Here is a 26,340-nt window from a genome sequence, read left to right as displayed (position 1 = left end):
CCTCGGCTAACACTGGGATCGGCTATACTCGAGTATGCATTGTGGCTGCTGCTACAGGCCAAGTGGGCAGTATTGTCCGGGTCTCCTGGACTCATGGTTAGTGTAGGGACTAGCGGTATAACCAGGAGCTTAGAAGTTCGCCCGCTAGCTTCACGTTTTGTCTACAATGTCAAGTAATACCTGTTCTTTATAATCAGCCTATCTGTTAGTAGTGGTTGCATTTTTGGCTTCTGTATGCAGTGTTTTCTATCTCTGTGTATTCTGTTCCGTCTCTGTTATATGCCATGCGGGTGTCCTGTTCTGTGGCTCCTAAGATCAGCTATGGCCCAGTTCCGAAGACCGCTGGGCCGCCCTCTTATTTGGGGATGTATATGCTTAGGTTGGGCAACTGTCGACACCCCCCCCTCTTTAGCACAGGGTCAGTGGCATGGATTCCATGTGAATTTCCTGTGTGCATGTATACTACTAGACTACTACTCCTTTGGTCACGATGGTGTTGGCAGTCTGCTAAATCTGCCCACACGATCATAACAGTCTGTTCAGAAAGCCACATAGTACTGATTACATTTTGGGTCCCATTTGTGCATACTAACATAACATTAGGGCCACAATGGGTACATTTCTGAAAACAATACAAACAGGGGTATCCATTTTGGGGTGTCAGTGCACATGAAAATGATGATGTTTGGTGGAAAAAAATTTAGAATAGCACATTAGCCGAAATAAAGCCTTATTATAATTTTTTTTAGTCATAATTCCATTAATTCCTGAAAATGTGTGATCTAAATACTTCTCACACCACTCAGTGAACACAAAGGGGTGTACTTTGTAAAATAGGGCCATTTTAGGGGGTATGTATTCTGACACCCACGAGCCTTTGCAATCTTGGCTCGGTGGAGGAAAAAGGATTTAGCAAAATGAGGAAAAATGAGGTTCAACTTGAATGTCTCCAAAATGGTTCCAAACAAAAGATGTTTTTGCAAATGTGCGTCCAGAATAAAGTGAACAGATGGAAATATATGTTGGCAAAGATTTGTAGAGTATGCTTGCACATATGAGATATAACATTTGCAAATGTTAAAAAATTACAATGTCTTCAAAACTGTCAATATTCTTAATTTTAATTAATATACACAACTTCTAACTGCCCATTTTTACCACTTAAACGAAGTACAACAAGGCACAGAAAAAACAAGGTAAGAATCACTTCGATTTGCAAACATGCCCATCTTGAAAGCGTCCTACTGAGCCAACATCTAGGACCGCCAGTCTCTGCTGCTTCAACAACGATTGTGAGCAAACGCAGTGTGGTAATCCTGAAATAACTTATCAGCTCACCTGTAAAGAAGAAGGAAAACAGTTTGCAAGAAAATAAATAAAAGCTTAGTCTATCCAAAAATACCAAAAAAAAAAAAAAAAAAGGTGAGTCACCGGCAAAAAGCAGTCCATAAAACGAAGGGTTTCAAGATTGCTGAACGTCGAGGGTCTCTTCACTGTCCGCCAGCCTTCCCATTCTCAAGGACGTCAGATCTGCAGGAAATAACGAAAAATCAGCAGGTTAACAGTCACATCACACCAGTATTACTGATCCCTAGATCCGCTCTACCCACTTACATTGACCACTACTCCCCCAACCTGGTCAGAAGAATCATATATTATATATACGTACACACGTACGCACACACGAAAACCTGCAAATATGCGCAAAATAAGCACATATGAGCAGATGCAGCAGCTTACCTCGACGAGTTATGTCAGCTTGTGTGCAAGCGAAGCGAAATTCTTCTCAAAACGCGTCCAAACGTCAGGATCATCTCCACACGTAAGTTTGCAAAAAAAAGCGCACAAATCTCGGGTGGCCGCGTCTCCCCACGTAGCGCACAAATCTGCAAAAAAAGAGGTTGCGTCAGGTGGCGTCGCGCAAATCTCAGGTGACGTACTCACCACACGTAGCGCACAGCGCATTAATCTCAGGTAGGTACTCACCACACAGCGCATTAATCTCAGGTAGGTACTCACCACACACAGCGCATTAATCTCAGGTAGGTACTCACCACACACAGCGCATTAATCTCAGGTAGGTACTCACCACACACAGCGCATTAATCTCAGGTAGGTACTCACCACACACAGCGCATTAATCTCAGGTAGGTACTCACCACACACAGCGCATTAATCTCAGGTAGGTACTCACCACACACAGCGCATTAATCTCAGGTAGGTACTCACCACACAGCGCATTAATCTCAGGTAGGTACTCACACCACACAGCGCATTAATCTCAGGTAGGTACTCACACCACACAGCGCATTAATCTCAGGTAGGTACTCACACCACACAGCGCATTAATCTCAGGTAGGTACTCACCACACACAGCGCATTAATCTCAGGTAGGTACTCACCACACACAGCGCATTAATCTCAGGTAGGTACTCACCACACACAGCGCATTAATCTCAGGTAGGTACTCACCACACACAGCGCATTAATCTCAGGTAGGTACTCACCACACACAGCGCATTAATCTCAGGTAGGTACTCACCACACACAGCGCATTAATCTCAGGTAGGTACTCACCACACACAGCGCATTAATCTCAGGTAGGTACTCACCACACACAGCGCATTAATCTCAGGTAGGTACTCACCACACACAGCGCATTAATCTCAGGTAGGTACTCACCACACACAGCGCATTAATCTCAGGTAGGTACTCACCACACACAGCGCATTAATCTCAGGTAGGTACTCACCACACACAGCGCATTAATCTCAGGTAGGTACTCACCACACACAGCGCATTAATCTCAGGTAGGTACTCACCACACACAGCGCATTAATCTCAGGTAGGTACTCACCACACACAGCGCATTAATCTCAGGTAGGTACTCACCACACACAGCGCATTAATCTCAGGTAGGTACTCACCACACAGCGCATTAATCTCAGGTAGGTACTCACCACACAGCGCATTAATCTCAGGTAGGTACTCACCACACAGCGCATTAATCTCAGGTAGGTACTCACCACACAGCGCATTAATCTCAGGTAGGTACTCAGCACACAGCACATTAATCTCAGGTAGGTACTCACCACACAGCACATTAATCTCAGGTAGGTACTCACCACACAGCACATTAATCTCAGGTAGGTACTCACCACACAGCGCACTAATCTCAGGTAGGTACTCACCACACAGCGCACTAATCTCAGGTAGGTACTCACCACACAGCGCATTAATCTCAGGTAGGTACTCACCACACAGCACATTAATCTCAGGTAGGTACTCACCACACAGCACATTAATCTCAGGTAGGTACTCACCACACAGCACATTAATCTCAGGTAGGTACTCAGCACACAGCACATTAATCTCAGGTAGGTACTCACCACACAGCACATTAATCTCAGGTAGGTACTCACCACACAGCGCACTAATCTCAGGTAGGTACTCACCACACAGCGCATTAATCTCAGGTAGGTACTCACCACACAGCGCATTAATCTCAGGTAGGTACTCCGCACACAGCGCATTAATCTCAGGTAGGTACTCCGCACACAGCGCATTAATCTCAGGTAGGTACTCACCACACAGCGCACTAATCTCAGGTAGGTACTCACCACACAGCGCATTAATCTCAGGTAGGTACTCACCACACAGCACATTAATCTCAGGTAGGTACTCCGCACACAGCGCATTAATCTCAGGTAGGTACTCCGCACACAGCGCATTAATCTCAGGTAGGTACTCACCACACAGCACATTAATCTCAGGTAGGTACTCACCACACAGCGCATTAATCTCAGGTAGGTACTCACCACACAGCGCATTAATCTCAGGTAGGTACTCACCACACAGCAGCACACAGCGCATTAATCTCAGGTAGGTACTCACCACACAGCACATTAATCTCAGGTAGGTACTCACCACACAGCGCATTAATCTCAGGTAGGTACTCAGCACACAGCGCATTAATCTCAGGTAGGTACTCAGCACACAGCGCATTAATCTCAGGTAGGTACTCACCACACAGCACATTAATCTCAGGTAGGTACTCCGCACACAGCGCATTAATCTCAGGTAGGTACTCACCACACAGCAGCACACAGCGCATTAATCTCAGGTAGGTACTCACCACACAGCGCATTAATCTCAGGTAGGTACTCACCACACAGCGCATTAATCTCAGGTAGGTACTCCGCACACAGCGCATTAATCTCAGGTAGGTACTCACCACACAGCAGCACACAGCGCATTAATCTCAGGTAGGTACTCACCACACAGCGCATTAATCTCAGGTAGGTACTCACCACACAGCGCATTAATCTCAGGTAGGTACTCCGCACACAGCGCATTAATCTCAGGTAGGTACTCACCACACAGCAGCACACAGCGCATTAATCTCAGGTAGGTACTCACCACACAGCGCATTAATCTCAGGTAGGTACTCACCACACAGCGCATTAATCTCAGGTAGGTACTCCGCACACAGCGCATTAATCTCAGGTAGGTACTCACCACACAGCAGCACACAGCGCATTAATCTCAGGTAGGTACTCACCACACAGCGCATTAATCTCAGGTAGGTACTCAGCACACAGCGCATTAATCTCAGGTAGGTACTCACCACACAGCAGCACACAGCGCATTAATCTCAGGTAGGTACTCACCACACAGCACATTAATCTCAGGTAGGTACTCAGCACACAGCGCATTAATCTCAGGTAGGTACTCACCACACAGCAGCACACAGCGCATTAATCTCAGGTAGGTACTCACCACACAGCGCATTAATCTCAGGTAGGTACTCACCACACAGCAGCACACAGCGCATTAATCTCAGGTAGGTACTCACCACACAGCACATTAATCTCAGGTAGGTACTCACCACACAGCGCATTAATCTCAGGTAGGTACTCAGCACACAGCGCATTAATCTCAGGTAGGTACTCACCACACAGCACATTAATCTCAGGTAGGTACTCCGCACACAGCGCATTAATCTCAGGTAGGTACTCACCACACAGCAGCACACAGCGCATTAATCTCAGGTAGGTACTCACCACACAGCGCATTAATCTCAGGTAGGTACTCACCACACAGCAGCACACAGCGCATTAATCTCAGGTAGGTACTCACCACACAGCACATTAATCTCAGGTAGGTACTCCGCACACAGCGCATTAATCTCAGGTAGGTACTCACCACACAGCAGCACACAGCGCATTAATCTCAGGTAGGTACTCACCACACAGCGCATTAATCTCAGGTAGGTACTCACCACACAGCGCATTAATCTCAGGTAGGTACTCCGCACACAGCGCATTAATCTCAGGTAGGTACTCACCACACAGCAGCACACAGCGCATTAATCTCAGGTAGGTACTCACCACACAGCGCATTAATCTCAGGTAGGTACTCACCACACAGCGCATTAATCTCAGGTAGGTACTCACCACACAGCAGCACACAGCGCATTAATCTCAGGTAGGTACTCACCACACAGCGCATTAATCTCAGGTAGGTACTCACCACACAGCGCATTAATCTCAGGTAGGTACTCCGCACACAGCGCATTAATCTCAGGTAGGTACTCCGCACACAGCGCATTAATCTCAGGTAGGTACTCACCACACAGCAGCACACAGCGCATTAATCTCAGGTAGGTACTCACCACACAGCGCATTAATCTCAGGTAGGTACTCACCACACAGCGCATTAATCTCAGGTAGGTACTCCGCACACAGCGCATTAATCTCAGGTAGGTACTCACCACACAGCAGCACACAGCGCATTAATCTCAGGTAGGTACTCACCACACAGCGCATTAATCTCAGGTAGGTACTCACCACACAGCACATTAATCTCAGGTAGGTACTCCGCACACAGCGCATTAATCTCAGGTAGGTACTCACCACACAGCAGCACACAGCGCATTAATCTCAGGTAGGTACTCACCACACAGCGCATTAATCTCAGGTAGGTACTCCGCACACAGCGCATTAATCTCAGGTAGGTACTCCGCACACAGCGCATTAATCTCAGGTAGGTACTCACCACACAGCAGCACACAGCGCATTAATCTCAGGTAGGTACTCACCACACAGCGCATTAATCTCAGGTAGGTACTCAGCACACAGCGCATTAATCTCAGGTAGGTACTCACCACACAGCACATTAATCTCAGGTAGGTACTCCGCACACAGCGCATTAATCTCAGGTAGGTACTCACCACACAGCAGCACACAGCGCATTAATCTCAGGTAGGTACTCACCACACAGCGCATTAATCTCAGGTAGGTACTCACCACACAGCAGCACACAGCGCATTAATCTCAGGTAGGTACTCACCACACAGCACATTAATCTCAGGTAGGTACTCACCACACAGCGCATTAATCTCAGGTAGGTACTCAGCACACAGCGCATTAATCTCAGGTAGGTACTCAGCACACAGCGCATTAATCTCAGGTAGGTACTCACCACACAGCGCATTAATCTCAGGTAGGTACTCACCACACAGCACATTAATCTCAGGTAGGTACTCCGCACACAGCGCATTAATCTCAGGTAGGTACTCACCACACAGCAGCACACAGCGCATTAATCTCAGGTAGGTACTCACCACACAGCGCATTAATCTCAGGTAGGTACTCCGCACACAGCGCATTAATCTCAGGTAGGTACTCCGCACACAGCGCATTAATCTCAGGTAGGTACTCACCACACAGCAGCACACAGCGCATTAATCTCAGGTAGGTACTCACCACACAGCGCATTAATCTCAGGTAGGTACTCACCACACAGCGCATTAATCTCAGGTAGGTACTCACCACACAGCAGCACACAGCGCATTAATCTCAGGTAGGTACTCACCACACAGCACATTAATCTCAGGTAGGTACTCACCACACAGCGCATTAATCTCAGGTAGGTACTCAGCACACAGCGCATTAATCTCAGGTAGGTACTCAGCACACAGCGCATTAATCTCAGGTAGGTACTCACCACACAGCGCATTAATCTCAGGTAGGTACTCACCACACAGCGCATTAATCTCAGGTAGGTACTCACCACACAGCACATTAATCTCAGGTAGGTACTCCGCACACAGCGCATTAATCTCAGGTAGGTACTCACCACACAGCAGCACACAGCGCATTAATCTCAGGTAGGTACTCACCACACAGCGCATTAATCTCAGGTAGGTACTCACCACACAGCGCATTAATCTCAGGTAGGTACTCCGCACACAGCGCATTAATCTCAGGTAGGTACTCACCACACAGCAGCACACAGCGCATTAATCTCAGGTAGGTACTCACCACACAGCGCATTAATCTCAGGTAGGTACTCACCACACAGCGCATTAATCTCAGGTAGGTACTCACCACACAGCGCATTAATCTCAGGTAGGTACTCCGCACACAGCGCATTAATCTCAGGTAGGTACTCACCACACAGCAGCACACAGCGCATTAATCTCAGGTAGGTACTCACCACACAGCGCATTAATCTCAGGTAGGTACTCACCACACAGCGCATTAATCTCAGGTAGGTACTCACCACACAGCAGCACACAGCGCATTAATCTCAGGTAGGTACTCACCACACAGCACATTAATCTCAGGTAGGTACTCACCACACAGCGCATTAATCTCAGGTAGGTACTCAGCACACAGCGCATTAATCTCAGGTAGGTACTCAGCACACAGCGCATTAATCTCAGGTAGGTACTCAGCACACAGCGCATTAATCTCAGGTAGGTACTCAGCACACAGCGCATTAATCTCAGGTAGGTACTCACCACACAGCACATTAATCTCAGGTAGGTACTCCGCACACAGCGCATTAATCTCAGGTAGGTACTCACCACACAGCAGCACACAGCGCATTAATCTCAGGTAGGTACTCACCACACAGCGCATTAATCTCAGGTAGGTACTCACCACACAGCGCATTAATCTCAGGTAGGTACTCCGCACACAGCGCATTAATCTCAGGTAGGTACTCACCACACAGCAGCACACAGCGCATTAATCTCAGGTAGGTACTCACCACACAGCGCATTAATCTCAGGTAGGTACTCACCACACAGCGCAGAAATCTTCCTCTCCCACGTTGAAAGTATAAAAGGCTCCAACCATCAGCTTCCTCTGTAGGCTCGGAATTCGCGGGCAAATTCAAGTACCGGTGACGTCACCGGTCACGTGGGCGCGGGCACAGCTCTCATCGTGCACGGCAGCTGAACTGTACTGCTCGTGCACAATGGGAGGTCACATGGTGCCGATTCCAGCCACCTCATTGGCTGGAATCGGCAGCAGGAATAACCGCAGTGTAAACTACTAATATGCACACGGCACCATGCGGCCGCAGCGCGCACCGGATGTGACGCACACACGTAAACAGTCACGCAGCGCCATTACGTCATCACCTCTATATAAATCCCGGCAGCGGCTCGTCACTCCCTCTTTGTACTTCTATGGCCGCAACCAAGAAGATGGCGCCGGTGAGTGTCCCGCCAGCTCGTGTGCTCTGTATGGGTGTGCGGCGTTATAACAACCGCAGGGTGACCTCCTAGTGGCGTGCATTAGAACGCCGGGCACGGAGCGGGGGAAGCAGTCACGGCCGGTCCTAACACTAGTGGAGGTTATTGCTGGGCCGCCTTTCCTCCTCACTTGCTGGGTGATAAGGGCTCTGCTACGTTCTCAGGTTCTGTCATACGATCTGGTATCATTGGAACTGGAAAGCCCCCAATAATGAGGACTGCAGATCATTTATACACAGAAACAGGGGGAAAGATTTAGAGGGGCTTTAAAAAAATTGTAAAAAAAAATTCCCTAGTGTTTTCTTTTTTTTTTTTTTTTTTTTGGTGTACATTTTTTTTGCTTCTGAAACCCGTCATAAAAGTGATGCAAGCCGTGTATACCCCAAAAATAATATCCGTGAGCAAGTCAACTCATCCCACAGAAGTCCTCCGGCCGCTCCGGAGAAGAGAATAAGAGTTGTCCCTGTAGAGGGCAAAACAAGGTCAAATACTCTGCGGCAGAGCTGCGGTGTGCGCACATTATAGCACCCCAGCGTGTGGTACAACGCAGCATTTTACCGCAGTGCGAACCGGTATAGGGCGTTTTCCCCCTGCCCATGACGTCGCCTTGCATAGTCTTCCTGGTTTCGTGTTCTCTCTTTAAGGGGTTGTCCCGCGGCAGCAAGTGGGTCTATACACTTCTGTATGGCCATATTAATGCACTTTGTAATGTACATTGTGCATTAATTATGAGCCATACAGAAGTTATAAAAAGTTTTTCACTTACCTGCTCCGTTGCTAGCGTCCTTGTCTCCATGGTTGCCGTCTAATTTTCGCCGTCTAATGGCCAAATTAGACGCGCTTGCGCCGTCCGGGTCTTCTGCTTTACTCAATGGGGCTCGCCCCGTCACGTGCCGATTCCAGCCAATCAGGAGGCTGGAATCGGCAATGGACCGCACAGAAGCCCTGCGGTCCACCGAGGGAGAAGATGCCGGCGGCCATCTTCAGCAGGTAAGTAAGAAGTCACCGGAGCGCGGGGATTCAGGTAAGCGCTGTCCGGTGTTCTTTTTTAACCTCTGCATCGGGGTTGTCTCGCGCCGAACGGGGGGGGGGGTTGAAAAAAAAACCCCCGTTTCGGCGCGGGACAACCCCTTTAACTTCCACGTTGTCACTTTGCGATGTTGCCTATAGATGCCGTATACAATGTAATTGTGTATGTACGCACCCATGGAGAATAATAGTAAGAGAGTAGTAATTTTGTAACCACTGGAATTAGTGGTGGAGATAAGATTAACAGGCCGCTTACTCCCTGTTCCTGATTGGCTTCACGGCTGACTCTCGTTCCTCGACCTCACTGGTCCTGGCACTCACCACTCTGGTCTCCGATGAGTGTCCTGCTGCCTCCTACACAAGCAAATGTGAGTGTGCTGCTGTCATCTGCTGCTGCAGGGCTGCCCCTGCTCTGGCTGTAGCCGCCAGCTGTGCCCTCCCAGCAGCGCTTCTTGACTGCGTCTCCCCTTACCGGCACCGCTGTCACTCTTGTGTTTTCCAGAGGCAGTCTCCCACCTCCGCTCACTTTAGTAGCCCCGCTGTCAGTCTCCCTGTCGGAAGTCTCCCACCTCCACTCCCATTACCAGCCACCCCACTGGCACTCTTGTCCCGATGGCAGTCTCCCATCTCCACTCCCAGCGTGGCCAATTATTTATTGCAGGGATGGAGGGTTAGGGTTAGTTTCTGTGTAAGGCTTACGTTGTTTGCTGTGAATACTTCACTGTTACTGTGGTTGTACAGCTAATAATGTAAACCTAACACTGAAATTAACCCTCCATCCCAGCCATAACTACATCACTACGCTGCTAGGACCTTCCTGCAGGTAGCCAATGAGGACCTTTAGGGGTGTACCCTAGGCCTTAGCTCTCAGTGTAGGTCTCCACCCATTATTGTGGTGGTGACAAGATACAATAGTACCCACAGAGAATTTCTGCAACAATCAGTGGTTTCCTCAAACGCTGCAGATTCTGATTCCACAGCTTGTATAGCTGTACTGTGGAGTTCAGCCCTTGAAATACAAAAGTTGAAGTCTGCAGCTGTTCTGCAAATGAAAACATGGCCAAATGCACAACATTTAGGTGTGGGATTATCCATGGCTAAATTGTTGCAAGTATTCTGTTATGGAATGCCTGCACTAATTCTGCCACATCAGAACATGGCCTTATGGGCCATTTACACCGGGTGATTAGCGTTTAAATTGTATTCAAATGAAGGAATTTGGGTGATAATTGTGCAGTGTAAATGCCAAAAAAGTTTCACTATTCATTCACAAGTCATTATCACTGATTTTCAGTCAAAATAAAAACTATCGCGGGATTCTCATTCCATGTAAATGACCCGCTTCACGTAGAAGGCGAAGCGCTGAGCAAGAGGCCAGCGACCAAGTCTGTCTAAACGCTCTGCATGAGCGCTAACAACCTTAGCGGTGATGTTGGCACCTGTGCAGTTGTTTATCAGACTGCCATCCCGTGTAAATGGGCCATAAGTGAATGGAGCAGCGGTGTGCATGTGTGACCACCACGTCATTCACTTCTAGGTATATCTTCATAGGGATGGTCATGCATGCGCACGGGAAGGGGGTGCCGTTTTTGTGTTTCCTGGGGAGCGATCAGTCATTTATCACCTGTTCTGTGGATAGGCGATAAAAGTTTATGTTGGACATTGCCTTTAAATGTCGTCCTAGGTCTGCGGCCCCGAGCTGGTTAGTTTGTGTTGAGATGTTTTATAAATTTGCCACAACTTCTTTTTTTGCAGGAAAAAGTTAAAAAGGTGCAGAAGGAACGAAGATCCAAGAAAGGTGCCTGGAAGTTCACTCTGGATCTTACCCATCCCGTGGAAGATGGAATCTTTGACTCGGTCAACTTTGTAAGTATTTGGAAGACTTTTTTAAAAACGTTTTTCTAGTTCAGAGAGGACATGATGTGTGAATCGAGTTTGATCTATGCTGCCATCTTAGAAGTGCCGCTTGAGTTTCTTTGCTCTGAAGTAGTTGGCAGTTGCTGTACTTAAACAATGGCGAAACTTAGTTTCTAAGGTTGATTAACATTTAGTAACTAGTTGTTGCTCAAGTCTGTGCCTGTTTGATTGCCATTGGTAGAGCAGGACTAGAAGTACTTAGATGAGTCTAACACATTCTGTAACTAGGGTTCTCTTCCCTAGTTTGTACCTAGGGTTTCCTTCCCTAGTGTCTACATGTTTGTTTTTATAAAACAGGAGCAATTTCTAAGGGAGAAGGTGAAAGTCAACGGTAAAACCGGGAACCTTGGAAACACCGTTCACATTGAACGCTCAAAGAACAAGATAAATGTGGCATCAGACAAGCAGTTCTCTAAAAGGTATGTTTCTTAGTGGGAAAAATGGCTTAATGTTTCATTTGGTCCTAATTGTTGAATCCTAAAGTGGGGACTTGTTTTCTAAGTGGTTCATTTCAATGAAATGCAAACAGTCACTGGCTCCCATCAGTTCTGGCATGGTTCTCAATCTTGCTTATTGTTTGAATTTAATGATGTAACAGATTAAAAAAAAAATATATATATATATATATATATATGATGCCCCCCCCCCCAAGACTCTCCTCCAGATCCCACGTGACACTGCCGGCGCACATGCACAGTATAGCGCGTAGCGTCATATGACGTGGGCCAGGGCCTGTATTAATGCTATACTTCCGCTGTGCTACATCGGAAGTATATCGTGACAGGCGGCTCCCATTGACTACAATGGAAGCCGTCCGTGCGTATTCCCGCGGCATAGGACATGCCGCGGGTAATTTCATGCTGCAGGATTACTAATGACTGAATTGATACACCATGGATTTCTGCTGTTTTATGCCACGGAAATCCGACTGTGGGCATTAGGCCTAACTACAGAGAACATTGAGGAAATTGTCCTCTTGGATGGATTATATAGAGGACATTCTGAACTGCAGTCACCCTGAAATAATTTTAAATCCCTGCTAACTAATGTAAGCCATAATAAAGTGTAGAATGAAAGAAACATTTAGTAGCTCTCTTGGCCGAGGCTCTTATGTTGGCAATACAGTTTCCTACTCACTGTTTACAATGAAGAAGTGATCTGAAACGTAATTGTGAGTTCGACACCTAATTTCCTCTCAGTTTAATGAGTAAACTTTGTTTTGTAGGTACCTGAAATATCTTACAAAGAAATACCTGAAGAAAAACAACTTGCGTGACTGGCTGCGTGTAGTTGCTTCTGACAAGGAGACCTACGAACTTAGATACTTCCAGATCAGTCAAGATGATGAGTCTGAATCAGAAGAATGAATGTCTTTGCAAAATAAAGATATTTTATGAAAATATTTCGAGTTTTTGTTTTCATCACAGAAACCATTCTGTAAACAGTGTAACCTCCAATGCTGATGTGAAGAAGGCCAAATATGGGTTTTGTGTAAGGACAAGAATCTGGCTTTTGGAAACCTGTATTTTCACACATAGAATGAATGGGAACATTATAGCATAACGGTTGGTTAATTTAGAGGCATATGGCTGATGTAGTCCCGGGACGTTGTGTGAACCCAATCCTGGGCCCCATTCAGACAGATGTGGGCATGTGCATTGTGGCAATAAATCCCACTGACCATGAGTCTAATGACTGCAGTAAAGAGAATCATTGATTCTTATGATGCATCAAGTCTGGCTTATCAGACCTACAGCCCAGCTGGGGTTTGTAGCCATAATGTGTAAGCTAAAAGGAAGGCCATGTCTCAATGGGGTTTGGAGATATTCATGCACATGCCTCATAAACAATCCCATGTCAAGTGGCCCTATGGTCCCTGCTCAACCACCTTCAATTTTGCTTACATTTTTACTAAATGTTCATACACCCACCTGCATGACGTTCTGAAGCGCTTCAGCTTGCTGTATAGCTTGGTCGAGGCACTAGAGCAAACAGCATAAAAGCCACTCTTCCCTCACAGGGAGTTTCAAAAAATATATTCCAAGCTTGTGTTGCCACTGTTTTAGATCTAAGCAAGCTAACTTGCTGAGGCCACTCGCAGTAAGACGCCATGTTTCAAATGAAAAGCTTTACTATTTCGAGCTGCTGTAAATGTGACACAATTGTCCAAGTTTAGGAACCTATAAGTTATTAACCCTTTCTAATCCATTTATTTTTTCTCATCCATTCTCCCCAGCTCCAAATAAATTGGAGCTGGGGAGAATGAATGAGAAAAAATACATTTTCCCCATGACATCACAGCATACGCTGGAGGTTGCTCACCTGCTGACCTGAAGGGACAGGAAGAGGCAGAGTATAAAAAGCACCTCCCCTCCACCAACACCAATGTTTTTCCTGTCCCTTCAGGACAGCAACGGCAGAGCTCCAGCAACGCTGTCCCATGCCGGAGGAGGACTTACCGGCGAAGCGGCGGCGTGGATTTTTCGGGCAGCCCCGGCAAACCCAGTGGGAAGGACCCCATCTGGGAGCTTTCCGGGGACTGCGTGGGCCGGGGCCCAAGTACGGGTTGCCGGCACCACTGCGGCCGTCATTTCGGGCGGCGGCCGCCATCTCCGGTGGGCCGGGGTCCAAGTACAGGCTGCCGGCACCACTGCGGCCGTCATTGCGGCGGCGGCGGCCATCTCCGGGTCCAGGGCCGACAGGAGCGCTCCAGGGGGCGTGGTTTCGGATACAGCGCGGTGACGTCGGACGCTCCGCAAAGGGGGCGCGGCCGGCGCCAAATTCAAAAATCTGCTGCCCCTGCATCAGCTGGTGGTGTTTCTCCACGATAAGGAACGATCCTAAGCACAGGAAGCGTTACTGCAAGGCGCAAGATGTCGACCAGAGAGGACCCAGAGACCCTCCTAACTGTAAGTGGTCCAGTGGACCAACCTACACCTGCACTACATACACTTCCCGACTAACAGAGTTTCCCTTGCCTTACAGGACAGGGATACTCAAAAACCGAGGGAGGCTAGACGCAGGAGTAAAAAATGTCCAGTATGTCTAACCAAACTCGATGACTCCTGCACAAAAACGTTATGCGCTACCTGCTCCGCGAAAATTATGCAGGAGGAAAAACTTCCCTTATGGCCGAAATTCGGTCAGTCGTCCGAGAAGAAGTGCAGTCCTCCCTCTCGGACCTCCAACCTGGGCCTTCCGGGGTTACACGCAGGTCGGTTCCGGCGGTGTCTGAGTCTGACTCTGACATAGCGGAAAATGTGGATTTTGACGGGGAAGTGACGCAGGAGGACAAGAAATATCTTTTCTCTACCGCGGACATGGATCAACTGCTAAAAGCAGTACGCAGGACCATGCAGGTGGAGGAAGATGTGCAGCAACCCCGCACAGTCCAGGAGGATATGTTCGCGGGGTTACTCCCGCAACAAAAATCTTCATTCCCCGTAAACGCCGCACTCAAGCAGCTGATTCTGAATGAGTGGGAAAGCGTGGATCAGGCTCCGCTAATCCCCAGGGAATTTAAAGAACGCCTGTTATTTCCGGGAGATGAAGTGTCCTTTTTGGACGAGATACCTAAAGTCGATACTGCAATTGCCATGGTATCCAGAAAGTCCGGGTTGCCCTTTGAGGATACGTCCCACTTAAAGGACCCGTTGGACCATAAGGTGGACACATCCATGCGTAAAGCCTGGTCTACCTCCGGTCTCATCATGAAAGCTAACATCGCGGCCACTTCCGTGGCTCGTTCCATGGCAATCTGGTTGGACCAATTCGCAGCCCTAGTCGACCAAAAAGCCCCTAGGGAGGAGTTCGCAAGTGGCATCCCTCTGCTGCGAATGGCAACAGGGTTCCTGGCGGATGCTTCGATGGAAACAGTCCGCCTCGGAGCCCGCATGGCAGCCCTATCGAACACCGCCAGAAGGGCAGTGTGGGTGAAAGAGTGGTCAGGGGACGCAGCGTCCAAAAATAGGCTATGTACCCTACCGTTCCGGGGCGGGCGTATATTCGGACCAGACCTGGATCGTCTGCTGGAGAAAGCAGCTGACAAGAGTCACGGACTGCCTGCCACCAGACCACCCAAGAGACCCTTCACCCCTCATCCCTCGTCTACGTACGCCGGGAAGGGGAAGACCGGAAGATGGTCTTATCCAAAGGGCGGAAGGGGTAAGACTTTAACTTTTGTCCCTCAGCCCATACTTTCGGGCCCGGTAGGGGGTAGACTGGCTCGCTGTTCCCATAGCTGGCGTAATATTACAACTAACGAGTGGGTACTGCACCTAGTGGCGGAGGGGTACAGGATCGAGCTACTATCCCGCCCCCCGGACAGGTTTATGATAACCCCAACCCAGTCTCCAGGCCTAGAACAGGCTCTGTTGGAGGGCGTACGGAACCTGCAGGGTCTCGGCGCGATTATCCCAGTCCCTAAGAAGGAACAGGGAAAAGGCTTTTATTCCCCCCTCTTTCTGGTTCCCAAACCAGACGGCTCCCACCGCACCATTATCAATTTAAAACAACTGAATAAATTCATTGAATATAGGAGATTCAAAATGGAAACCATTAGAACTGCAACTCCTTTAATTGCCAGGGATAACGTAATGGCTACAATAGACCTTAAGGATGCCTATTTTCATATCCCTATTTATGCCAACTCACAAAAATTCCTGAGGTTTGCGCTGAGGGTGGAGGGGGAAATCCGCCACTTCCAGTTCGTCTGCCTACCATTTGGAATCTCCTCGGCTCCGCGAATTTTTTCCAAGGTCGTGATGGAAATGGTGGCCTTCTTACGAAATCAGGGTGTCATGATCATCCCCTACTTAGACGACTTCCTGTTGGTGGCAGATTCCCCGTCTGCTCTGAGATCACACTTGGAGTCCACATTGCAATTATTTAAGGAGCTTGGCTGGATTGTTAACGAGTCAAAATCCAACATGGAGCCAGAAACCAGGAAGAAATTCCTGGGTGTCATCCTGGATTCCAGTCTACAAAATTCGTCCCTTCCTCCCCTAAGAAAACATCTTATCATAGAGGAATGTTCCAACCTATATAAAAAACATAGGGTAACGATAAGAGACACAATGCGGATCCTGGGACTAATGACTTCGTGCATCGGCGTGGTCCCCTGGGCCCACTTCCACAGTCGCGGACTCCAGTCACTAATTCTCCAGAATTGGGACAAGTTGCAGGCTTCGCTTGATCAGACAATCCCTATTCCTGCGGAAGCCAGAGCTTCACTCCGTTGGTGGGTGTCGTCGGACAACCTGTCTCAGGCATCCGATTGGAATTTGGACCCGGCCGTAATAATCACGACCGATGCCAGCGCCAAAGGGTGGGGGGCCCACTTTGAAGGCGGTTATGTACAGGGGGCCTGGGACGTTCACGAGAAAGCTAGCTCATCGAACTTTAGGGAGCTTAAAGCTGTATGGAAATCCCTGCGTAGCCTGCAAACACGATTGGTGGCGAAACATGTGAGGATCTTCTCAGACAATATGACAACAGTATCACTCATTCGCCACCAGGGTACCACCAGGAATCCTCCACTACAACGACTGGCGGGGCGGATCCTTCAATGGGCGGAAGGCACAACAAAGTCCCTATCGGCCTTTCATATAAGAGGAGCCGAGAACTCAGCCGCGGACTTTTTAAGCAGAAGGAAAGTGGACCCAGGAGAGTGGGAACTCCATCCAGAGGTGTTCAGCCTTCTTGTGGAGAAGTGGGGGGTACCAGAAGTAGACCTCTTTGCGTCAAGCGCAAACACCAAATGCCGGCTTTTCTTTTCCAGAGGCGCAGAGAAACAGGCCTTGGGCACGGACGCTCTCTCTCACCCCTGGGATTGGGACCTAGCGTATGCCTTTCCCCCTCTACCACTAATCCCGCTTCTGCTAAGGAAATTACTGCAGTCAACCCTAACAGTAATTTTTGTAGCACCATATTGGCCCAAAAGACCGTGGTTCCCCCTCCTGAGATCCCTGTCAGTGGGAGAGCCCTTCCACCTTCCAACAAGACCGGACCTACTGTCGCAGGGCCCTCTTCTTTACCCGGAAGTTCACAAGTTCAGGCTTATGGCCTGGAGCTTGAGCGGGTAAAGTTCCTAGGAAAGGGTCTTTCCCCTAAGGTTATTTCCACCATTAGCGAGAGCCTTAAACCCTCGACACACAAAATCTACTCCAAAGTCTGGAAAAAATTTTCGGAGTGGTTAGGCCAGGACATCCAGCAGCTGGATCAGCCAGACGTCCGGAAAATCTTAGATTTTCTCCAGGCGGGCCTGGATAAAGGTTTGAGTCCGAATACACTCAAAGTCCAAATTGCGGCCTTGGGGGCATTCTTCGCGCGCTGGCGGAGCACAGGTGGATTAGGAGATTTCTTAGAGGGGCGAGCAGATTACATCCATTCACACGGGCCACGGCACCACCCTGGGATCTAACCATAGTCCTTCAGGCCTTATGCGACCCCCCATTTGAACCGATTACGGATCTATCCATCGCCTGGCTGACATACAAGGTAGCCCTGCTTGTGGCAGTTACGTCAGCCAGACGCGTGGGGGAAATCCAGGCCCTCTCACGAAGGGCCCCATATATGACTATCCACCCGGACAAAATAGTTTTTTCTTTAGACCCATCCTTCCAGCCTAAAGTATTGTCAGATTTCCACAGGGGCCAACCAATAGTTATTCCAGCCTTTTGCCAAAATTTCAAAAATGCAAAAGAACAAAAGCTCCATAATATAGACGTCAAAAGAGCGGTACTAGCGTACCTCGAGGCAACAGAAAGTTTCAGGAAGTCTGACAAACTTTTCGTTCAATTTCAGGGGCAGGCCAAAGGAAAGGCCGCTTCTAAAGATGTGATCGCCAGGTGGCTCAGGAGAGCCATCCAGGAGGCTTACAAGGCCAAGGGCATCCCCCCCTCCAGAAGGATTGAAGGCCCACTCAACGAGAGCGGTGGCATCCTCTTGGGCGGAGAGAGCGCACGCGTCGATTGAGCAAATCTGTAACGCAGCCACATGGACTTCAGGCCATACTTTCATCAAACATTATAGGCTGGACTTTAAATATAGTCAGGACGCATCCTTCGGTAGGAAGGTGCTCCAAGCCGTAATCCCTCCCTAAAAAGCCCATGCCACTTATTTGGTATTCCTCCAGCGTATGCTGTCATGATGTCATGGGGGGAAAACGGGAATTTTTTCTTACCGATAATTCCCTTTCTGGAAGACATCATGACAGCATACGGCTTTTTTCCCCCCCTTACCAACATGGTTACCCTAGTTTGTCCAACACATGAGGTAATGTGTATGCTTTAACTTTGTTTTCTGAGGTGTGTGATGTCAATAAAAACACACCTTCTGGTTAAATAACTGGTCACTGTGGTCATTTGGAACGCACTGGTGTTGGTGGAGGGGAGGTGCTTTTTATACTCTGCCTCTTCCTGTCCCTTCAGGTCAGCAGGTGAGCAACCTCCAGCGTATGCTGTCATGATGTCTTCCAGAAAGGGAATTATCGGTAAGAAAAAATTCCCGTTTTCCCTGCACCCTCCTGAACTGACAGAGTTCAGGAGGGTGCAGGTGCTCACCGCACCGTGGAGGGACCTGCTTACCTGTCCGGTGTCTTCCGCATTCTCCCTTCTGCCTCAGCGATCATGTGACCGCTGGGGTCAGGTGGCACCCAGTGGTCACATGATCGCCGGGTCGGGAGGCAGAAGGTAGAATGCGGAAGACACCGGACAGGTAAGCAGGTTCGCACACGGTGCAGACTCCCGGCTTGGCGTTTATGTGACCGCTGGGGGTCAGGTAACACCAGCGGTCACATGATCGCCGGGCAGAATCTCCAGCATTACATAGCGCTAATTGAGCGCTATGTAATGTATAAAGGAGAAGGCAGAAAGGGTTAAAAACTTTCTGCCTTCTCCTTGAGGGTCCTTGTTGATGATCATTGCAGGAGTGTATCTGCACCCGATGTGTCTGACGATAGGGTGCAGATGCACTCCTGCACTGCAGTGTCGGGCCTGCCCCGACATCGGAGCTGTGGAGAGAAATTATGATGTCGGGGCAGGCCCCGACATTGGATTGGAAAGGGTTAAGAAATAGCTTAAATAAGATGTAATTTGGCCAGGGAGTAGTAAGTTTGTGATCTTGACACAGTTTACTTGTACCAAGTGCATCAGGGTTAGGCCGCCTGTCCACGGGCAATGAGCTATACCGCCACAGGAGAACACTTGGTCACTAATTTTCCGCGATGAACCTATCCTGATGGGTTCATCGTGGCATGCTGTGAGTTCTCCCTCGCCCTCCCCTCATCGCGTACATCAGGCTGCGCTTTCCATTGTTATCCTATGGAAAGCGGTCGTTGCATCACCTGCGTGTGGATTATCGCTGCGGGTAACTCAAATATCGCCCATGGACAGGAGGCCTTAAGGCCACCAACTGTTGCAATCTGTTCAAGAACGTCATGAAACTGACTGACTAATTTTTTTTTGTTTTGTACAACTTTTTTGGAGAGACTTCAACGAATGTCAAACTGGTTCAGATTCTCTGAAATCTGCATTTCATCATCTGGATCAGATGAGGCTGAAGCACATGAAAATTGCTGGATCAAAATTTTTTTTCCTGCGGCAGCACTAGAAGTCACATATATGTGAAGCCCATGCTTTCCAGTGGGTTTCTTCACATTTAGCGATGTTTTGTAGGCTGCTACATTCCAAGAAAAAAAAAAATCACGACCTGCTTAATATTGCCAAGATCTATGTTATTTTGTAGCACATGTATCCCTATGGAGCCTTCCTTTGTGTTGCAAAAGAAACTTTTTTTCGGGTGGTGCGATACAACTTTTTCAGTAGGAAGTCCTACTGTTTGAGCCCTTAATTAAATCCTAGCTGCATTAACAAAAACGCAATACATTACCTAACATGCGCTTGTCAGCCCCACCGCATTTCTTCGCCGCAACTTTGGCACTCAAGAACCAATCGGTATTTGGCGTTCAGGGGTCCCAAATGGCTCACCCGTTCCATGATCAGATTGTGGGGTGCCATTCAATTGCCATGGCAGCCAGGGGCCTTTTGAAAGTCCCCCCCCCCCAAGGCTGCATCAAGTCATGCCTGTGGAGTGGCTTGATATATTGCCTGTCAGATTGTGGTAGAATGGTATTACTTTTATACTGCAGGAGCGATCAAACCATCGCAAGTTCATGTCCCCTATGGGGACTAAAGAAATGTAAAAATCAGTTTAAAAAAAATTCTAAAGAAAAAACAAAAATGGTCATAAGGCTGGGTTCACACAGGGCAGATTTTTCTGCAGAAATTCCGTGTGGAATTTAGCTGCGGCAAATACGCCTGCAGCCGCTAATCCCGGACTTAGCCAGCCTTGTGGACAAGATTTGGGGACGGCCAATCAGCATGTCTATTTTTTTTTCCCGCATAGTGGCCGGTGCTCCTCTCTATGGGAGTGCCAGCCGCAACGGAAAAGCATGCGACCAAGCAGAAATCTCCCATGTTTTTTTTTGCTGCAGCATACCCGCAAGATTTCCACCAGGAATACGGCCCGTGTGACCTCAGCCTAAAAGTTTAACCCTACCCTTTTCCCTTTTATTTATAATTAAACAAAACTAAATTAAACATATTTGGTATTGCTGTGTCCTTAAAAGTACGATTCACCTTACCGTGAATGTAGTCAGAGAAAAAAAAAAAAGTCTGAAATTACCTCTTTTTGGTAACCTCGTTTCCAAGAAAAAGAAAATATAATAAAAAGCAATCAAAATGTCTTATGTACCCCAAAATGGTACCAATAGAAAACTGCAGGACGTCCTGCAAAAAAACCCCAAAACAAGCCCTCGCACAACTATTGCGATGAGAAAAGTCATGGCGGCAGAAAATTATTTTATTTTTTTCCAAAGGTTTTATTGTAAACTAGTACAGCTAAAGAAATACTATGTAAACTTGGTATCGTAGTAATCGTACTGACCCATAGAATAACGTCATCTTGTCATTTTTGCTGCAGTGTGTAGACCACAGAAATAAGAACCCCCAAAGATGTCGGAATAGCTATTTCTTTTTTGCTTTTCACTTCTCTTAGAATTTTAATGTTTTTCGGTACATTAAATGATACCATAAAAAAATATATGGGACTTGTCCTGCAAACAATAAGCTGTCGGACATATACAACATCATCTAGAAAAATAAGGCTTATGAATTTTTGAAATTAGGGAGAAAAAAATGAAAAAGGGTGCCATCCTTAAGGGGCTAAAGATTGTCTGTTTTTGAGTCCCATTAACTAAAGTGATGGGCTTTTCGTATTGTGCGCCTAAATACGCCCATGTGAAGCCGTCTTTAATCTGCAGGATTGTGTACTACAGTGCAGTATCTATATGATCGAGCACACAACGCAAATCAAGACCGTTTTTCCTTCTGCCTCTGTGAAATATTGTTTCAGATTAAGGGTGTCTAGTGTTCTACAGATGATGGGGAGGGTGCTATTCGTTTTATTGCTTCACTCAGATACGCATTTTGCTATTTCAATACGTTATTGAACCTGTGATGGCATAAATATGTGACTGGGTACAAAGTTAGAGAACCTCAAATGCAGTATAAGCAGTTGTGTTTTTTAATGAATGCACCATACTTTAGCTTACAGTTCTGCCTTCCTAGAGGGGCTCGTATTTGCAAAAAGTGGTGATATGTTGGTCTTTTCAATGATCTTTTCACTGAACACACTGTAAGGTTACAAGGAAACCATCAAGATGCCGTGTGAATTGCTAGAAATTTCAGGCATTGTAAAAGCATGTATATTAACCAGAATACAAGCAAGCCTACACCTAGTAATAAGGTCACCGTTGCATGGCGTTGTTACATGAAATCTACTTTTCTCCCAGTAGATGGGGCTGTGATTATTCTTTATGTTCGATATATTCATGAAGATGTATTTCCTTTAATGAGGACCGGCTCAGTGTCAAAGTGAAATGCACTATTCCTGTAAATGTGTAAAAGGGATATACTTTTTATGTCTTAGCTTCATAATCAACACTGTATTATTAGAACCAGTGGCTATCACTTCTGCCTGTTCTGGGGGCATTAGTGGTCTGGATCCAAATTTTGGCTCCACTGGGTATTTGTTTATCAGTAGACCTAATTGGGCCTGGCAATCGGCCTCGGGTTAATTGTTCATTGATTATGTGTGGTATTTCTCGATGTTGACATACTGGGCTATAATGGCTTTGATAACACCAAGTGTAAGGGGCATACCTCTACTCTGTGCCCACCTGTAAGTAGCTTTCTTTCCAAAGTGTCCACTTTGCCAAACCTGTATGTTCAATCAGGAGGCTGGAATCGGCACATGTGATGGGGCGGAGCTACGCGATGACGCGTACAAGGGGGCAGAGCCAGAACGCCGCTCGTGCCGCACCGAGCCGAAGGCAGAAGACCCTTCTGCACAAGCGTGTCTAATCGGGCGATTAGATGCTGAAATTAGACGGCACCATGGAGACGGGGACGCCAGCAACGGAGCAGGTAAGTGAATAACTTCTGTATGGCTCATATTTAATGCACGATGTACATTACAAAGTGCATTAATATGGCCATACAGAAGTGCATAACCCCACTTGCTGCCGTATATATGTCATATACTCGAACTTATTACTTCCCCCCCCCCACCCCACCCCCCCTTAAAAAATCATAACTCCTTTATTTATCCATCGACGTCGCTGTATGAAGGCTTGTTTTTTGCGGGACAAGTTGTAGTTTTTAATGGTGCTATTTAAAGTACCATATAATGTACTGAAAAACTTTTTAAAAAATTCTAAGTGGAGTAAAATGAAAAAAACGACATTCCGCCATCTTTCAGTGAACCTTGGTTCTACGGCGCACAAACTGCAACAAAAACGACATGATAACTTTATTCTAAGGGTTAGGACGATTGCTACGATACCAAACTTGTATAGTTTTTTTTTTTTACTATACTACTCTTTTTTTTTTTCCAAACACATTTAATTTCTTTCAATTATTTTCTGCCATCATCTTGTGCGTGCAATAACTTTATTTTTCTGTCGACGTAGTTGAGCGATGGCTCATTTTTTGCAGAGTGTCCTGTGGTTTCCGATAGTACTAATTTGGAATACGTACGATTTTGTGATCGCTTTTTATTGTGTTTTTTCTGGGAGACAGGGTGACTGAAAAGGTGCATTTCTGGCATTCTTTATTTTTTTTTTTTCGGACGATGTTCACCGTGTGGGGTAAATAATTCGCTACTTTGATAGCTCGGACTTTTACAGACACGGCGATACCAAATATGTATTTTTATTTTATTATTTAGACTGTTATAGTTATAGATATGGCAAAAGGGGTTTTTTTTTTTAAACTTTTATAACTTTTTTTTATTTTTTACAATTAAAAAAACTTTATTGCTCTTTTTTTCTCTTTACTTTTAAGTCCCCCTGGGGGACTACAATATGCGATACTTTGATCGCTCCTGCAGTATGACGTAATGCTATAGCAGTACGTCATACTGCATTCTGACAGCCAGCCTATTAAGCCACCCCACGGGCATAGCGTGATAGGCAGTCTCTCAAGGCAGCCCTGGGGCCTTTCAGAAGGCCCCCGGCAGCCATGACACCTGCACAACTCCCCCGATCTCACCGTGGGGGGTGGGGCGTACAGGTCTCCTGAACAGCGTCCGGGGGCTTTAAATGCCACTGTCAGAACTGACAACGGCATTTAAAGGGTTAATAGCCACGAATGGCCGATTGCGGCTATTGCCCGTGGGTGTCAGCTGTAGTAAACAGCTGACGCCCGCGATGCATGCAGAGAGGTCGCCCTGGGACCTCTCTGCATACATACCCCGACGCTCCAGCACGTAAATGTACGTCCTGGAGCAGGAAGGGGTTAATAGCATTAGTCTCCTTCCTAAAAGCATTATTAGTGCTGTGAACAGGATATTGTTATCCTGTTCACAGCGCCAAAATATGTATTACAAGTCAGCATGCCAGTAGAAAAGCTGTCCCAGACACTGTTCACACAATCTTTTCCTGTAGGAGTCATACAATGAATACAGACACATCACCGATAGACATAATCTTCTCTACATCCTAGCCAGCAGATCAGACGGGGGAAGCCCTTCATTTCCATCATGGCAGGAGCCATATCTACATCAGGGTACAGGTCCAAGGCATCTCGTCAGATCCGCAGGTAATCCTCCTGCCCAATGTACTCTCTCACTCATCATACATACTATTTACAAAAGTGTCGACACGCCTATCTTTCGGTAGATACACTGTCAACACACTTATGGTCTGTTGAAATGAATGAAAATCAATGATCGAACAATGAATCCTTTGCTTTTTGTTCATTATTCATTTTATGCAGGCATAAATGTCATTGTTGGCTCATTCACTAATTGTTCAGTTTAAATACTGATCCTTCTCATTCACTTGTACAGTGAATGTGAAAGACTGAACGATTTCTCATTGAATGAGCCAACGATGTATCTGCCTGTACAAACTGGCTGCCCGAGCAAACTCCGACATCGTTCGCTCACTTGCTCAAATGATATATTGTTTGGTGTAAACGGACTCAAACCCATTGTTCTAGATAAACCCTATCTTAAATATATTGTCAATAATCTGAAACTTCCAAGAAATTGGATTACGAAATAGGGGACTTGTGTCCCAGTTTCCGCACAGACCAGGTATACATTTATATCTTTTCATTTTACTGCTGTGTGGTAGAAACTGTGTCTGCTGCCACTTAGTGGCCAATCAAGATACAACCACCTTTCTCTACTGGAGCACAACAGATTGCTCAAGAATATTGTTCTTTTCCTGCTGTGTTTGCCCATGGCTGTGATTTGATGTGTGGTCCTGTAGGACTTCTCTAGTGGATTTTTTTTATATGAGCTCCCCTATGGTATTATATAAGCTCTGGCCTATGGCTTTTTTTCCCCCCTGTCTGTGCACATTTCCAATGGCCTCAACTAAACAAATGAAGCTTACCAATAAACTCCAGTGATTTGCATGCCCTCCTGCCCTGGCATACCCCTCACCCCCCCCCCCCCCCCCCCCAGCTGTGTCTAGTGAATCTCAAGAATCCCCTTCTGGATCCATTGCACCGTCGACTCCTCCTGCAACTAGTTCAACTACTATGGATGCCATCAGGGCAATAGCAGAGTGACACAAACAAGCTACATAGGTGGAGACTCATGTCTCTTAGCTGTACGATGTCACTGCACTGCTCAGGACCAAAGTACAGACCCTTGCATCCTCCCTTACCACACAACAAAAAAAGTTATATGACATGAAGAACCTGCTGCGTGGGTGCAATTTTTGGCTGATGGGACTACTGGAGGGAGTTTATTGAATCCCTACTCAAGAAGAAGTATGGCTCAGACTCCTTCTCTCCCCTTCTTTGTGAAAGGGCCAACCGTATTCCAGTTATGTCTCCCACCCCCCCGGAGCCTTTCCATGCACATTCATTGTTAGGTTGCTGAATTATTAGGACAGAGATCCAGTCCTCAAGCTCAATCGGCAGCTGGACCACTTGAAGGTTGAGGGACAGGCGGTACAGAGTTTTCTGGACTTTCCCTTAGAAAAAGAAGTGTTCAAAATTTGCTGAGGGAAAAAGGCCATCGTGTTACCAATAGCTTATCGACGCCATGTTAAACTGAAAGTGCTCAAGGACAATTGCTCCTATTTTTTGATAAACTGGAAGATGTCATCACCTGGATGGAGCTTCATTATATTTTTATTTTATTGAGAATCCTGGAGTCTTTAACTTTACACATATACCATAGAAAAATTAATAAAACCCCCAAACATATAAAGTCCAATTTAATTTCCTCGTTTTTTATAATCAGCCAGGCTTTGGCACGTGCAGCCT

At 47.0% G+C, this 26,340-nt stretch overlaps 1 protein-coding gene and 1 long non-coding RNA gene across 3 annotated transcripts; one reads left to right on the top strand and one right to left on the bottom strand.

Annotated features, from left to right (window-relative positions):
• Positions 1-1,095: 1,095 nt before the first annotated feature.
• On the bottom strand, positions 1,096-8,325 carry LOC136626214 (uncharacterized). Of its 2 annotated transcripts, none has more exons than XR_010792642.1 (4): positions 8,059-8,325; positions 1,741-1,886; positions 1,432-1,530; positions 1,096-1,338 (listed from the first exon to the last, which is right to left on the bottom strand). It is a non-coding gene; the product is annotated as an uncharacterized lncRNA (long non-coding RNA). The 2 variants fall into 2 exon arrangements; XR_010792641.1 differs by having other exon boundaries at positions 8,092-8,322.
• A 70-nt stretch (positions 8,326-8,395) lies between these two features.
• Positions 8,396-12,896, top strand: RPL22L1 (ribosomal protein L22 like 1). The gene is made up of 4 exons (XM_066601057.1): positions 8,396-8,509; positions 11,333-11,443; positions 11,792-11,913; positions 12,720-12,896. The coding sequence occupies exons 1-4, from the start codon at positions 8,483-8,485 to the stop codon at positions 12,859-12,861; spliced, it is 402 nt and encodes a 133-aa protein (XP_066457154.1). The 5' UTR covers positions 8,396-8,482; the 3' UTR covers positions 12,862-12,896.
• The last annotated feature ends 13,444 nt before the right edge of the window (positions 12,897-26,340 follow it).

The sequence above is a fragment of the Eleutherodactylus coqui genome, chromosome 1, assembly GCF_035609145.1.
Source record: "Eleutherodactylus coqui strain aEleCoq1 chromosome 1, aEleCoq1.hap1, whole genome shotgun sequence".
In the NCBI taxonomy this organism is placed as follows: Eukaryota; Metazoa; Chordata; class Amphibia; order Anura; family Eleutherodactylidae; genus Eleutherodactylus; species Eleutherodactylus coqui.
Note: the sequence above shows the minus strand (reverse complement) of the source record. Positions and strands in the feature narration are given on the sequence as shown.